This window comes from Cibotium barometz, chromosome 11, assembly GCF_041138505.1.
Source record: "Cibotium barometz isolate CiBa-2024 chromosome 11, ASM4113850v1, whole genome shotgun sequence".
Classification (NCBI taxonomy): Eukaryota; Viridiplantae; Streptophyta; class Polypodiopsida; order Cyatheales; family Cibotiaceae; genus Cibotium; species Cibotium barometz.
In genome coordinates, this window is record NC_141056.1 from 53,857,725 (window position 1) to 53,873,358 (window position 15,634).

The following is a 15,634-nucleotide window of genomic DNA, read 5'->3' on the forward strand; positions in this document are numbered from 1 at the left end:
AAAGGGGAGATCAAGAAATGGTGAATCAAGGGTGAGGGGAGGTGGTCCATCTGAAGGCCATGTCTATCAAACCGTGTATACCAACACCTGCTTTGCCTCTCGCGGCGGGGTAAGCTGCATGGAGGACTCCAGAGCCAAGCACAGGAGATAATATGCAGCTAGTTTATATACATGCTGTATGTAAGTGATGGTCTGAAAGAGTGCATCTATGAGGAGAGGGGATGCTTCGAACTCAGCTAAGATTGAAAGAATGGCTGTAAATCAGAAAAACAGCAAATAGATCTTGCAAAGAAGCACATGTGCAAAAGAACTGAAGTAGAAAACTTGTTATCTGCTGAAGTAGAGCACGAGGGCTGCCCGTAGGTGCATACAACCAACAGCAATGGCTGAATAATGAAGTGCTAATGATGCAAACCCAAGCCACCTATATATAGGTTGGACAAGAGCTGGTTGGCCGGCATAAAAACAGTGGGCTGGCCGACTATGCAAAAAATACTAAAATAATGTCTAAAAAATAGACAAAAATAGCATAAAAATATCTAAACTAAGATGAATGCATGGCCTCATAAATCTGGCCAGATACAGCATGAAATATGCACATATATGCCCAATTTGGAGATGATAATGCCAACACCTCCTCTTCAGTGCCAGATAGGCAGCACGCTGAAGAAAGACCTCCAAAGAAGCTCGAGGGAGCGGTTCGGTGAAGAGGTCAGCAAGATTGTCCTGAGTGGAACAATACTCAAGTCGAAGAAGACCAAGCTCAATCCAATCCCGAACAAAATGATAGTGAACCTCAATGTGTTTGGAGCGGCCACGTATCACAGGATTCTGAGCTAAAGCAATGGCACTCTGAGAATCCGAGAAGATGACAACAAGGGAATCATCCGCACAACATAAATGCTCCAAAATTTGATGTATCCATAATGCCTCGGCTGCGGGGAGAGAAGATAGGATTTGTACTCAGCCTCGGTAGAAGAAGCAACAACTGTCCTCTGCTTCTAAGATTTCCAAGAGACCAATCCTGTACCAAGCATGAAACAATATCCCGTAGTAGATCTCCGAGTATCAATGCAACCAGCCCAATCAGCATCCGTAAAGCCCACCAAAGAAGAACCACCAGAATAAGTGATGCCATAATCTGATGTGCCACGAAGATACCGAAGCACTCTCAAAGCTGCCTGCCAATGAGATCTCCGAGCTGCTGAGTGAAGAGAACTGGCTGAGTACGCTCATAGCATAAGAGAGATCCGGTCGGGTGTTGACAAGATAAAGCAAGGAGCCAACTAACTGCCTATATTCTGTGGAATCCACCAAAGGTGTATCATCCTCCTTAGACAATTTCGCATTGGGATCCATAGGACGAGAGAGGAGAGCAATCTATCAAACCATAAGTTGCAAGCAACTTCTTCACATACTTCTCCTGGGAAATGAAGATGCAATCATTTCTCTGCCAAACCTCCAGACCAAGAAAATAATGAAGTAAGCCAAGGTCCGTCATCTCAAACGTGAGGGAAAGTTGAGACTGAACCTGAGTGACCAACTCAATCTGTGAGCCTGCAAGAATGAGGTCATCAACATAAAGCACAATGATGCATACATCCCCATCAGAAAGAAGCACATAGAGGTTTGAATCTGCATATGACCTCTCAAAACCAAGAGATGACAAGAAAGCATCAATCTTTTGATACCAAGCACGAGGTGCTTGTTTGAGGCCATAAAGAGCTTTCTTCAACAAGTAAACATGGTCCTCATGTCCTTGAATCACAAAACCTGGAAGCTGCTCCACATAAACTTCCTCCTCTAAATCACCGTTCAGAAAGGCAGATTTAACATCCATTTGGAACACAGGCCATCTGAAACGAGCAGCCAGAGCCAAAACAATACGAATGGAAGTAAACCTGGCTGTAGGAGCAAATGTCTCATCAAAGTCCTCGCCGGCCTTTTGAGCATATCCACGAGCAACAAGACGGGCCTTGTACTTATCCAAAGTACCATCTACAGGAAACTTGACTTTCAAGATCCATTTGACACCGATGACTCGTCGATGTAAAGGCCGTGGTACTAAATCCCATGTATGATTCCTCTCAATGGAGGACATCTCGGCTTCCATAGCCTGTCGCCACTGTGGTTGTGGGCAAGGGCCTCCTCTGGAGATTCGGGCTCATCAATCGTCTGCAAAGTACTCATAAGAGCATAATTCACTGTGGGAGTGGGAACCCGAGAAGATCTCCTCAGACCGGATGAAGAAGTAGAGACCTGGTCATGCAACTGACTGTCAGAAAGGCCAGAATCTCGAAGTAATTGCTGGACCCAACGGGGTGGACCAGCCCTCCTCACAAATGTGGAAGAGGAAGTATCCGCAGCTGTAATGGATGCACCCGGGGCAGCCGGGGATGAAGAAGGGATGTCCGAGCGTGTGGGAGATGATGTAGAGGCAGTCCGGACTGGCTGAGAAGTTCCGGAAGACGGTCCAGCACTCTGTATGGGGCTGGAAACAGCAGAAACAGGGGCTGAAACAGTAGCAACAGCGGGCTGAATTGCTGCCGAAGTCACCGGAGGCACAGGGGGTGATGAAGTGCCTGATGGGAGCAAAGAAAATTCACTGATATCGGGTGGAAATGGATCAATATCCTCAGAAAACTGCATGGGTGAAGAGGAATCAAATCCAAAGAGGGTCTCATCAAAGCGAGCATCAGGAGATATGATGATGTCCTCCAACGCAGGATCCCAAAAGCGGTATCCTTTCGACTTCGAACTATATCCCATAAAGATCATCCTCTTCGACTTCGGGGAAAGTGTAGTCCTCTTTTGACCTGGCACATGTACAAACGCAACACAACCGAAAACTCATAAGTGTGAGACGGAGGGCTTATGTCCCGAAAACGCCTCCTCTGTGGTGTCTTCCCATCGACCGCCTTTGTGAGAGAGCGATTGATGAGATAAACTGAGGTAGCCACAGCTTCACCCCAGAAAGAGGGAGGAAGACTCGCATGATGCAAGAGGGATCGAGCCATCTCCTTCACTATTCGGTTCTTTCGCTCCACTACTCCATTTTGCTGAGGAGTATAAGGAACAATCGTCTGCCGCTGGATGCCTTTAGAAGTAAGAAACTCATCAAAAGGTTCAAAATCACCACCATTGTCAGTTCGTAAGAATGAAACTTTGCTTTGAGATTGGTTCTCAACCATTGGAAGCCAAGACCTGAAATTGGCAAATGCATCAGATTTGCGTGCCAAGAAACACACCCATACCTTCCGTGTGAAGTCATCCACCAAGAGCATACTCCTCAAGCTGCCTCTTGATCCTTGTGAATTCCCCAATCTTATCAATGATATTATCTGAGTCACTAATGGTAATCTTCTCAAGATCCGCCTCCAACTTAGCGATCTTCACGGAAGATACTCTCCCGAACCTCCTCTGAATCTCATTCCACATCTGACTGGCATCACTCCGGGAAGATATGAATTGTGCCTGGATAGATGGTGTCATACAATGGATGATGATGAGACGGGCCCGTGCATCCAGAACTCCACGAAACACGGGATCCACCAAGTGAGGAGTGGTGACAGAGGGCCACACACCTGCTCCTTCAAGAAGCAATTGCGTATAAAACGACCAAGTATGGTAGTTGGCAGTAGTCAGCTTCATGGAATCACTCACTTGAGGGGGTGAATAGGATGGCACATGGGAAGGGTTTGGGATGAGGGTTTGTGGGAGGGGAAAAAAAAGAGAAGTGGTGGTGGTGGGGAATATGGAAGGAAAAGAAGCAGGAATCTGGGAATAAGGTAGAGGAACAGGAAGCTGGGAAGAAGATCCCTATGAATTTGGGGCTTGGGATCGGGGAGAAGAAAAGAGAATCCCCGAGTGAGAAGAATGACTATGACCAGAAGCCATATCTCCGATAACACAGCAAAATCCTCCTCTTCAACAAAGCTGATCAGAAAATCAGCAAACTCCTCCTCGAAAGCTGAGTGTAGCCAAGAGAAAGGAAGGAGAAGAAGGGATGGGAGGGTGGGAAACCAAAAGGAGAGGTAAGAAATGACTCCCCTGGGTTAAAACCCTGTTGTAGCACCAAAATACGGGGCTGAGATCTGAAAACGCAGATCTCAGGCTGAAAACGCAGCACCTCTGTGGAAAACGCAGGTCCTCAACAGAACACAGCTCCTCAGTGGAAAAAAATGGAGCTCCTCACTGGAAAACGTAGGTCCACAACAGAAAACGTAGGTCCACAGCAGAAAACGCAGCTCCTTTGTAGATGTAGATGCGGTGGATCTTTGCCTATAGCAGTAGATGTAGAAAACGCAGGTCCCTTTGCAACACTGGGCTCTGATCATGAAAGAATGGCTGTAAATCAGAAAAACAGCAAATAGATCTTGCAAAGAAGCACATGTGCAAAAGAACTGAAGTAGAAAACTTGTTATCTACTGAAGTAGAGCACGAGGGCTGCCCGTAGGTGCATACAACCAACAGCAATGGCTGAATAATGAAGTGCTAATGATGCAAACCCAAGCCACCTATATATAGGTTGGACAAGAGCTGGTCGGCCAGCATAAAAACAGTGGGCTGGCCGACTATGCAAAAAATACTAAAATAATGTCTAAAAAATAGACAAAAATAGCAGAAAAATATCTAAACTAAGATGAATGCATGGCCTCATAAATCTGGCCAGCATGAAATATGCACATATATGCCCAATATGGAGATGATAATGCCAACAAAGATGATCTCCTTCGGCACTGATGATCTCATTGTCCCGCACTCGGTAGGAGGTGTTATAATTCATGATATGTCATCTGCATATAGCAAGATGGGCACCACCGTGTGATCCAACTGTGAGCCTGTCCCTCCAAATCTGTCCACAAATGATGTGATCTCATCCATGTACAACTCAAACAGTGTAGGAAATAGCAGCCAGCCCTGCTTGACCCCAATAGTACTGTGGATGTCTCTTGAGAGTCCTCCTGGTGCCTGGACTCTACCAATCACTGTCTCATATGAAGCCATCACTCCCCATAGTACATCATGGAAACTGAAGTTCCAGTAAGCGGTCCAGAAGTCGGGATCTAGGTACTGAATCAAAGGCCTTCAGAAAATCCACAAAACACCAATATACATGTTGCTTCCGTGCCCAGACCTCCTCAATGGTGGCTTGGACACTAAAGATGTGATCGAGAGTAGAGTAGTTTCTCCCAAAGCCTGCCTAGCCTGTGGCTTTCTGACCCTGTCGTCTCTCTGCCAAAAGATTGGTCTTGGCCTCCAAAACTGCCCCATAGATCTTGGCCATCATATGGCCTATCATAATGGTCCTATAGTTCTTGAGATCGATGGGGTCTTCTGGGGATGATGGTATGGGTGGTCCAATGGGGGGAAAGCCTTCACATAAGGGCCTATCGAGTGCAACTTCGCAAAAGCGCACACAACCCCCAACCCCCCCCCCCACACCCCCGGCCCACCGCTGCCCCCCCCCGCCGCCCGACGAAGGTCCCGGTGGTCCTTAGCCTGGTCATTATGCAGCTTCAATAGAGCCCTAGTGACATTAGTAGTGTTGAAAATATGGGCTGAAGTGGGGCGTGATGTGTGTGGCTGTGGTGTGGGGCTGAATTGCCGGCATAAGCTTCCCACTTTCGTGGATTGGTGATGGGTGTGGGTGGATTCTTTTCTTCGAAGGGATGCCAAGTGTCAGAGCTGTCCAACGCTCAAGAAGAGTTGGCATATAACTCCGTCTCACGTTTGGCTAGAAATGCATGCTTTTTCCGACGGGTAAGGCAACGGAAGGATCTCTGCATCTCATGTATAGAGATCCACATGCATGTTTGTGTCGGAGGTGAAGTCATGTGTTCTCGCACTCCTCGTCATACCCACCCATTTTTTGGCTGTGAGCCCATGGGAGGCTTGGTAGTGGAGCAAGTGGTTCTAGGAAGTGGTGCTAGGAAAACTGGCATATGTGGATTCGTGAATGAATAGTTGTGAACTGAGGGTGGAGATGGGCAAGTAGGATTAAGATCAGAAATGAGGGGGGACAAATGATCCTATGGCTGGTATGATCTGAGAGAGAGAGAGAGAGAGAGAGTTGTATTAACGTCTACAAAAGAGAGCACTATTCACCATAATGGTGTGCATTACTTCCATTAATTGTTACTCCCATGATGATTTACATCTTCATACGCCTTTTGAAATTGCAGAGGACTACTCATGGTTGATGCAATGGTAGCTCAATGTGGTCACTCATTTGGCATCAACAGTCTTCATCGTGTTAGGGAAACGGTTTGTTAAACTCTGGCACTAAGATGTGTTTGAACAATCTTGATGTCTTATACTAAGATTAGATTGTGTGTCAATGTTCTAATTTACGAGGAAGCAAGTATGGTTTTCAATGAAAATGAGGCTATCATGAACATGTGTCAAAGTCTATGAAGAAAGTAGTGGAGTAACTTAAAGAACCTTTCTTTTCTCAATCAATTGCCAAGTGGTTTGGCTGTTTGTTTTGAATGTTTGTGGAAGGTTTTAGAGCTTGGGATCACAAAGATATAGCCAATTCATTAATTGAACAAGTAAGGCTTATGGGTCTAAGACCAAATAAAATGATACGTGTAACGTTGTTGGCAAGGATTGGAAGGGAAAGACTAATGATAATTGATTCAATAAGTTTTACAGCAAGTTTCCCAAAGAATTACTAACTGGCATAGTGTTATGCGCCGGCAATAAGTGAGTGTGTGATGGTGGCACCTGAGGCTAAAGGTGAGAGAATAGCCAGCTAAGAAGCTTATAAGTCTGAAGGAGAGTAAAGAAATGTCATCAGTGATGTACATGCTAATCCCAGGGCTATTTCTTGAAGGGCAGCAGATAAACAGAACTTTTAGGGCAACACAAACCCACTTATGTGTGAGTCGCTAGCGCGTTTCTGAGCTCCCTCCCTCCTGTGTGTTTTTTATCCAGCTGCCCATCTGCCTCGCTTGCCTGCGTTTTCCCTTTCTAGCCCCTGCATTGCATCCTTCCCCCATTCTGCCCTCCTCCCCCCCTGCGCTGCTGTGCATACCCCCCCCCTCCCCTTTCCACCTGCATTCCCCCCCTCCCCCTCCCTTTCTCGCCCTTCCCTTTCCGCCTGCGCCCTCCCCCTCCTGCTCGCTCGCCCACCCAGCCCCAGCCCCCCCCTCTCGCCCTGTTTTCAGCCTACGTCCCCCCCCCCCCCCTCTTTTTTTTTTCTCTCTCCTCTCCCACCTTCCGGCCCCCCTCTCGTGTCTCCCGTCCCTCCTCCGTAGCCTCTCCTCTGATTTTTTCTCCCTCTCCGTCTTGTTCAAGCAGCTCTCTCAGTTCTTGGGGCTTTCTCCACTCAACAAGTCTTGGCATTTTCTGACCTTCACCCAAAGGAGGACTCCATGGCAGCCACTCTGTCAACCTCAACGGAGGCCGCTGTTACTTTCTTATCCTTCTTTGAAGCGGACCTTCATCTCCTTGCTACGACTGTTGCATCATTAGAGGCCTCCACTCTAGTATGCAAGATTGTCGGTAGCCGCCCTGCGCGTAGACAACTCAGAGATCTTTTGCAGGCGAGCCTCATCGGTGGGCCTGCAAAGATCATAGGCATTCATCTTCTAGGGTGTGGCTACTATCAGGTTGAGTTCGACTCACCAACGGCGTCAGATCCAGTCATGCAGTTGAGCCCCGTTGCACTACGTATGGCCCAGGCCTTCTTTGCATGGTGGCAGCACGGCTTCAACCCCGTGTCCGACCCACTAGTGGCTAGTGTGTCGGGCTTCCCAGGCTTCCTCTTCTCCCGGTGATCGGTGGAGCCATTTGGAAAGTGATGGAATCTCCCCCCCCCCCCCCCCCGCCCCCGCCGCGCCGCACTGCCTCTTCCGCACGGGTGGTTGGGATTCCATCCCTTTGCATTTGTATTGCCTCACCGGAGACAACGCCTCATGTCATATCGATCCCATGCCTTCGGGGCGGCCCCATCATTCAATGAGTGGAGTACTTAAGCCTTCCGGGCTAGTGTTTCATTTGCAAGCAGATGGGCCACCTTGCTAGAGCTTGCCCTCGGTGCCAGTCCGATGGGCCCCCCCGGTCCCCGTTAAGATCCTCACCAGGGGATAGGGAGAGAGGCAGGCACTTAGGTAGCGGAGCATCAAGATCTAACCGTGGATGACCCTGCTACCGGAGAGTGGCGGACAGTTGGCCCGTACCCGGGTCGTCAGCCGACTACTAGAGCTGAGTGCCGTTGCGCCGCGCGCTAGGCTGGCAGAGTACAGGAGGATTCGGTTCTATTAGAGAACCGTTTCGAGCATTTATCACAGCACCCACCCGTCGGTGATGGGCCCCCTCCAGTCACGGAGAGGGTCCCTCAGGCCCCTCGGCCGCTTCCCCGCTGAGATTTCTCCGCCAGCTCTCAGTTTCCAGTGAGGTAGCAGGCCCCACTGAACCCCCGATGGATCACTCCCATCCGCTCCCTTCTCCTTCCTCTCCGCCTCCCCACCCCACTCTGCGTCCTCCCCCCCCTCCTCCACCAACCTCGCCTCTGACTCTTCCTGCAGTAGTCCCCTCTACCGTATCCTCTTCCTTAGAGCCTGCACTCCCCCCTCCCTCCACCTCTCCAGAGCACTCCCGCCGCCCTCCAGCAGCACCCGACCCGGAGGTAGCCGGCGAGCTCCGTTCGCTGCTTGATCCATAGATTCTCGGAGCCAGTAGAGATGACCATTGCCGCTTCCCCAGTGAGGGCTCTCTCACCAGAGTCCCCAAGTGGTCTCCCCTGGATCTTGGGGCTGCTTCCCCAGTGAGGGCTCTGGTGAGGGCTCTCTCACCAGAGTCCCCAAGTGGTCCCCCCTGGATCTTGGGGCTGCCTGTGGATTACAGTTTCTTCCGATGTCTTCTAGTGGGAGGGACAGATCTTTTTGAGGAGACAGTAGCGCCCATTCGGATATGTGTGGTGTTTCATCACTCCCGACCTTTTACGCCAGAGAGTGGTGCAATGATCTTCTCTTTTCCCTTGAGTACAGCCCAAGAGACGGAGTGGGACTCAAAGTCGGTGGCTGTCGCCATCTAGGGGCAGGCAATTGAGCTTTCAAACCATCTTCACGATCTTCGCATCACCAATGTGCTCACCCGCCTTTGGCGCTTGGCTAGGATGGAGCTTGGAGGCTCAGGCCATAGGGACCAGGATGGGGAGTGTGAAAATATACCCAATTTGGTATTTTATCCAGCCCAAAAGGGATTTTTTAAAGGCATTTTTGTGTCTTGCTGCTGGCCAACAGCTTTCCCTGGCCAACCAGCAGCCCAAACAGCATATATATATATGAAATAAATCAGCAAGACAACACAACATAAAAAGATATACTCTGCTGCTGCCGGCGCTTCATCACTATCAGGCTGTCTACACTTCTGCTGCAGGCGCCTGGTTCACATCAGAACATTCAGCAGTCTGCGTTTTTTCTCCAACAACACATACTCATCATCGTTTTGCTGCTGCCGGCACTCAGTCTGGTCTTCACTATCGTCTTCTCTGAACAGCAGCACAGCACCCTGTACCTTCAGCAGCCATCGTTTTTCTTTCTTTACATCTGCAGCACAGTACACAGAAGCACACGATTTCCCTCCCTGTACCTGCAGCAGATCACATCGTTGGGACAGCAGCCCTCTCTCTACTACATCACATCTTTGGGACAGCAGCCCTCTCTGCTACAACATATCTTGGGACGGCAGCCCTCTCTGCTCATCTCCACTCACCTTGGGACAGCAGCCCTCTCTGCTCTTCATTATCATTCGACATCGGGACAGCAGCCCTCATTGCTCATTCGACACCGACTGTGCTTCAGCTCCGACCTCGTCTTTGCTTCTTCGACGGTCTACTACTTAGAGTCTCCTCACATCAGAGGGCCTCTTGTACTGGATTTCATTCATCATTATACATACACTCACTCATCCATTTCATGTTGTGTTGATTTGCTTTGATCTCTCGTACATCTGGTACTTTCGTCCTTTTTCCCTCACAGGTGGTGGCCTCCAACCTAAAGGTGCTGCTCTTTGTGCTCCTGCATATCTAAGTCGCAGTACCTCTCCCCCCTTCTTACAGATACCTCCATTGTGATCGATGGAGTTCAGAGAATGCCTACTCTCGTGCTTAGACAGAGTGGCGACACATGGAGGACAGGGTCCGCGCCCACTTGGCGCGCACAAGTCGTGTGGTTTTTGGGTAGGCTCTGCATCTGCCACCACGACTTGGTGCCGAGTTGAGGCTTTCCAGTGGATCCCAAGGGGCACTCGAGTTCGCTATCTCGGATGCTAGGTGGGCATCGACATCTCTCCGGAGCAGCAACTCGCCCCTTTTCTTCTGAGCATTCAGAAGAAACTTTTGTATTGGAGTTTTGCGAGGCTCTCCCTAGCTGGTAGACTGGTGGTGGCAAACGAAGTTCTTCTTGCCACCATGTGGTACATTACTTCTTGTTGGGCCGTCTCTCGAGCATGTATTGGCGAGGTACAACGGTTGATCCTGAACTTCTTATGGGCCGGCAGACGGGAGGCCTGCCTGGGCCAAGGTGGCATGGAGAGTGATCGTTCAGTCACAGCATAGAGGGGGGCTAGGCATAATTGACCCTGCTATTTAGAGTCGTGCCCTACTGGGCAATTTGATTGTTAGAGGACTCCTTCCCAATGGTGAGCCTTGGAAGGACTTCCTCTTGGCCCGGATTTCAGCCCGCACCCTGAGTCTAGGTGGCCCTTGGCCGCAGAGTGCGAGATGGACCTTCACAAAGATGCAGGCCCACGGATTTAGCCCGGCTTTTGAGGACAGATTTATAGCCAGTTTACTTTGAGCTTGATATCACCTCAGGCTGGCCCGTAGGCAGATAGCTCTAGTACCCTTAGAGGAGCATCTTTGGCAGCCATTGGGCTGGAACCCCTGATCCATCTACCCAGTGGCCATATGTTGGGGGGCCGACCTCATGTATCATGGGGTGCATTGAGGACCTGTCAGGTCCCTTGGAGATTGGCTTGCACAGAGGCAGTTACCCCTAGAGGTTAAAGAGAGACAGACTTAGCATTGACATCGACTTTGCTATTCCTCGGGAGTGGCTGACTCCTATCCCAAACCCGACTCCCCCGCTATGGCTAGGCGTGTTTACCAGGCATGATATTCTTTTGGCAATCCACGGAGCAGATGAGGGCAATGCTTTGCTCACTTTTTCTATTGGTTCCCGTGTGGCAGATTAAAGAGATCCAAGCCCCCTTTGGAGGATTTCAGTGGCTGCACCTTACAGAGGGTGAGGGTGATTGGATTTCAAGCACGGGAGTGGCACATAGACCCCCCACCTGCCAAGGTGGCCAGGGAGAGATTTTGTTCTCGATGCTGTGCTAAAGCCAGGTGATCTTGCTGATCGGGAGGAGACTATGGATGCCCCCCCTTTTGGCAGATTGATGGCACCCCGGCAACAGTACACTAGCAGTCAACAAGGCCTCTCATAGCATTTCCTCTCAGATTTTTGGAAGAGGCTCTGGGACGGTTTTCGGCCTCAAAAGATCACCCTCTTTCTCTGGCTATTGGCACACAGGAGCTTGGCGGTTGGCACGTGGTTGGCCATTGGAGGACGACTAGCAGCTTGCACGAGGTGCGGCCACCCTCAGGAAACTCAGCAACATTGTCTTTGGGATTGCCTAAAGGCTCAGCAGGTTTGATAGTGGATTCTTTGCATCTTCACGATGGATAGGGCTTCGACCTGGATCATTACATGAGGCACCGTCGCTTGGGCCACAGAGGCTGAGTTTGTCAGGTTTTATGAGGAGGATGGTGAGGGGCTTGCCCTTCAGGTGTCTCACCTCCGCATTTTGGCAGTACCAATCTCACAGCCCCATCTACTGACCACTGGAGACTGGGCTCATGTCAGAGATGGGAGATTTGCAGTAGCATTGCAGCCTGGCATATATGGTGAGCTAGATGCAGCAAAGCCATCGAGGGAACCCACACTCCACCTGCGGAGTCCATCAGGAGCATTTGGCTCGACATCATCCATACCCTCCGTGGTCAGTGGGGGAAGTTGCAGGGTGGTTCTGACCGCATGCAGAAGCGGCGGGAAGCTTTCTTGTGGCTCTGGCCGCCAGGCCCTTTTCTCACCGATAGAGTAGGTGATCCCACTTGGCATTACAGACCATTTGTGTGGTTATTCCCCCCGCCCTCCCCCTATATGAGATAACCTCCTCCTCATAGAGCAGCCAGCCGGAGGGGAAGTGCATCTTTCTCCACCTTTTGATTATTTTATCCCTGCCCTGTACATGAGGCGAGGTTGTATCTAGTCCTTCGTGGTTGTATATAGCCCATCATGGCTGTTTTTCATCAACTAATAGAAGGATCTACTTCTCGGAAAAAAAGAAATGCCATCAGTTGCTAAGGGCTAGGCGACCTTTGCACATGATGTGCTTTGATGCCTGAAATTCCTAGGCAAAATAGTTGTGTGAAATGGCCAAAGAGTAGCAAGGGTTATGAAAGGAAGGGTGGATCATCTTGATTTCTATTCAGTGGATTGTTTTTCCAACTTTTTCTACCAATGCTATCCTCCTCTATTTTTTTAATGCAATTCTGATCCAAGTCCATCTATACATCCTGATGCTGAATATAGTGCTCCTTTGGGTTAAGTCCGGAAAAACCTCTCTTGGAAGATTTTGGCATCCTCGGACCCTCCCATTCGTCTATGGATGGACTTACCGCTGTATGAGCTACCTTTGTTGCTTGGATCTCTTGTTGGCAAGCTGCCAACTGGCTATCCAACTACTGGATAATCTCCTCATTCCCCTCTATCTTATATGTTACCATTAGGTTGTAAAGATTGAGGTTGATGGACCATCCTTTCTCCCAAGAAACCAAAGGGCTCTCAGACATCTGCCGAAACTCCATGTTCTATTCCCACCACAGATGCACTTGAAGAAAACCAACACACCTTGTGGTCAAGAACTGGGTGAAGGTTTCATCTTTGCACAATAGAGGAAGGGTGGGTGTAGCCTATTGGCTCGGGCAGGGAGGTGTAGTCTAATTGGCTCAGGTAGGGAAGCGTAGCCAACGCTATCCTGTCTGCCCCTGTCCATGAACTGGCTTGCCTGTAGCACCCCCTTGGAGGCAGCCTTTTGCTGCGTTTTGCTGCTATATATGGCACTGTGTGCTGTCCTGTAGCCTGCATCGGCTGCGTTTTTTTTCTGAATCTGGCCACCCTTATGCTCTCCCAGATCTGGCCTTTGAGTGCCCACCACTAGACACCCTTGATGCGCTTTCTTCCACTCCCGTTTGGCTGCCTTTGAAGCACCAACTGGCTGCCTTGCTTGCTTGCTCTGTCCGCCATGTACTTGGTGGCCCTCTTTGCCCTTTGGCCGAGTGTCCCTTGCACACACGAGCTATCTGGTACAGAATCTGCAAAATGTAGCCTTCATGAAAAAAAAAATGCAAACTTGAGTGATTGAGTGAAAACGTAGATGTGATGGGGCTCTTTGTGATGGATCTCCACGCCCTTATGAGAGAGGAATTGCAGCCTTTATGTTGTCAAACACCTGATGCTTTGATACCAATAAACATGGGTGCTTGCAGAAGGGTGTTTATGAATCGATTGATTGTGATTAGCGCCTATTCAAAGACTTAAACCCATGTACAATCTGCTTCTTCTTCATGCTCAATACACAATAGAGAGAGATGACCTAATCTACCATGTGTTTATGAATCGATTGATTGTGATTAGCGCCTATTCAAAGACTTAAACCCATGTACAATTACAATCTGCTTCTTCTTCATGCTCAATACACAATAGAGAGAGATGACCTAATCTACCATGTATTATTAACATGAAATATATACAATGCTGAATAGAGATACTCAATGGTAGCACTGTTCCTGACTTCTCAATGACTCAATGATGATTGATTGATCAACGAATGAATATGGCCAAAGCCTAGACTCCTATTTATAGTGTCTAATGTTGATGAGTTGGCTACCAACTCTACCAACCCTAATAATAATGTCTAACTAGTGTGTTCACACAATAACCCAAGAACTCTGTTCATAATGGGCTGCTCATTGGGCATATGGACAATATTACAAAGATCTAGCATAATAGACCTTACAAACACACAAATCCGGCCACGTACTCAACCTTTGAACTGGCCAATGGGTGGAAGCATGTCCACATCACACTCGGGAGAGTGTGCATGTGACAGGTAGTGCTTATAAGACCATGGCTAAGGCTATTATGAATCTGAGGTTGCAGCCTTTATTGCAGGACGTGATACTCGGGCTAGTTTGGGAAAGGGAGAAAGAAATGCATTTGAAAATGTCCTCTCTTTTGTGGAAGGGAGAAACATCTTTGATAAAAATTTCTGCCATTTTACTTCTTGACTTTGAGAAGGCTTATGGTAGATTGATGCAGATTTTATAGAGGGCACACTCAGCCATTTTTGATTCTCAGATTTATGGATCAAAGTGGCATCTATACGGGTCTATACTGGCTATACTGGCAGACTCATTCTAGAGTTCTCATCCAGGGAACAAGAGGAGAGGTCCAGCTTGTCAGGGTTACCCTCTTGCTCCATTTCTCTACCTTTTGAGTTACCTCAGGAGGGGAGCTGATTCTGGCCTTGGCATTCCTTTTTCTATCACGATGGAGCATGAGCTTATGGACAGTGAGTTTGCAGTGTCACAGCTACCTTTTTGGAAGCCTCTCGCGCAAACCTGCATGGTTTCAATGTCGATTAGGGTAATTTTTGCTTTGCCTCAAGGGCCATTACTGGCACAAATCATTGGGTTTTTGAACTTCCTCACGATCTTTGGGCTGCCAGGTATGTGTGGACATCAGCTCAGCACCTCTTTCTTTCTAAGAGTAATGAGTTTTGGCAAAAGTTTCAAGATGACACTATCTTTGTGGTTGTAGCTCATGGTGCATTTCCGGCTCATCTGTGAAGAGCTGTCACAGGCCCCCCATATGTGGCTCCACCCCAGAGTGTATTCAGCACCGCAGTTGGGGATATAGAGAAGGCCCAGAGAGTGAAAAGGGATAACATTGCTGATGCCCTGTTTCAGGAAAGAGCCATTTTCTGAAAAAAAAGCATCCATAATATGTTGACATTGATAATCATTGCTATTCTATGGTTGGAGCATTAAGACTGACATTTTTCTGAACAGTTACACTATAGTCATTTTTCAGTGTTTCTCACTAGGAAGGCTCTATAGCATGGATGGCCCAGTCTGCTCAACATGTTTTCTATGGTGTACAGAGAGGTGGTTCGTAGATGTACTTTGGAGCAAGTTCCTAACTTGCAATTTCTGCCATCCAGAGGCAGAGTGGACACTTCCTAAGACATTATTGCCAGTATCTCAACTTGGAAATTTTGAGGGCTAGATCCGTAGAGGCTATGAGTGGCACTCAATTCTGGATCCCAGATTGCATTCTGGGATGATGTTTTTTCTGGCCTTTCACCTTGATGATGTATAGATCTATCATATTTGATAGAAGTCTCACTTTCTGCAAAATTTATTAAGAATTGACATCATATATATTAAGGAATGCCCATTTTAAAAATATAATATAAACTATATATAATGTCACACAGTGGTAAAATATGGTGTAAGACTAAAGGACATGATACAAGGTAAACTTAGATGACAAAACTC

At 48.5% G+C, this 15,634-nt stretch overlaps 1 protein-coding gene and 1 long non-coding RNA gene across 2 annotated transcripts in view; both read left to right on the top strand.

The window, feature by feature from the left end:
• LOC147634332 (uncharacterized) overlaps window positions 1-15,634 on the top strand; it is a 50,706-nt gene that overhangs the window by 4,626 nt on the left and 30,446 nt on the right. The window contains exon 2 of the mRNA XM_086805483.1: window positions 6,186-6,267. Coding sequence (XP_086661609.1) covers window positions 6,186-6,267 — 82 coding nt within the window. The remainder of the gene's footprint in view (window positions 1-6,185; window positions 6,268-15,634) is intronic.
• LOC147634333 (uncharacterized) lies at window positions 12,122-15,607 on the top strand. The gene is made up of 2 exons (XR_015267002.1): window positions 12,122-14,802; window positions 14,895-15,607. It is a non-coding gene; the product is annotated as an uncharacterized LOC147634333 (long non-coding RNA).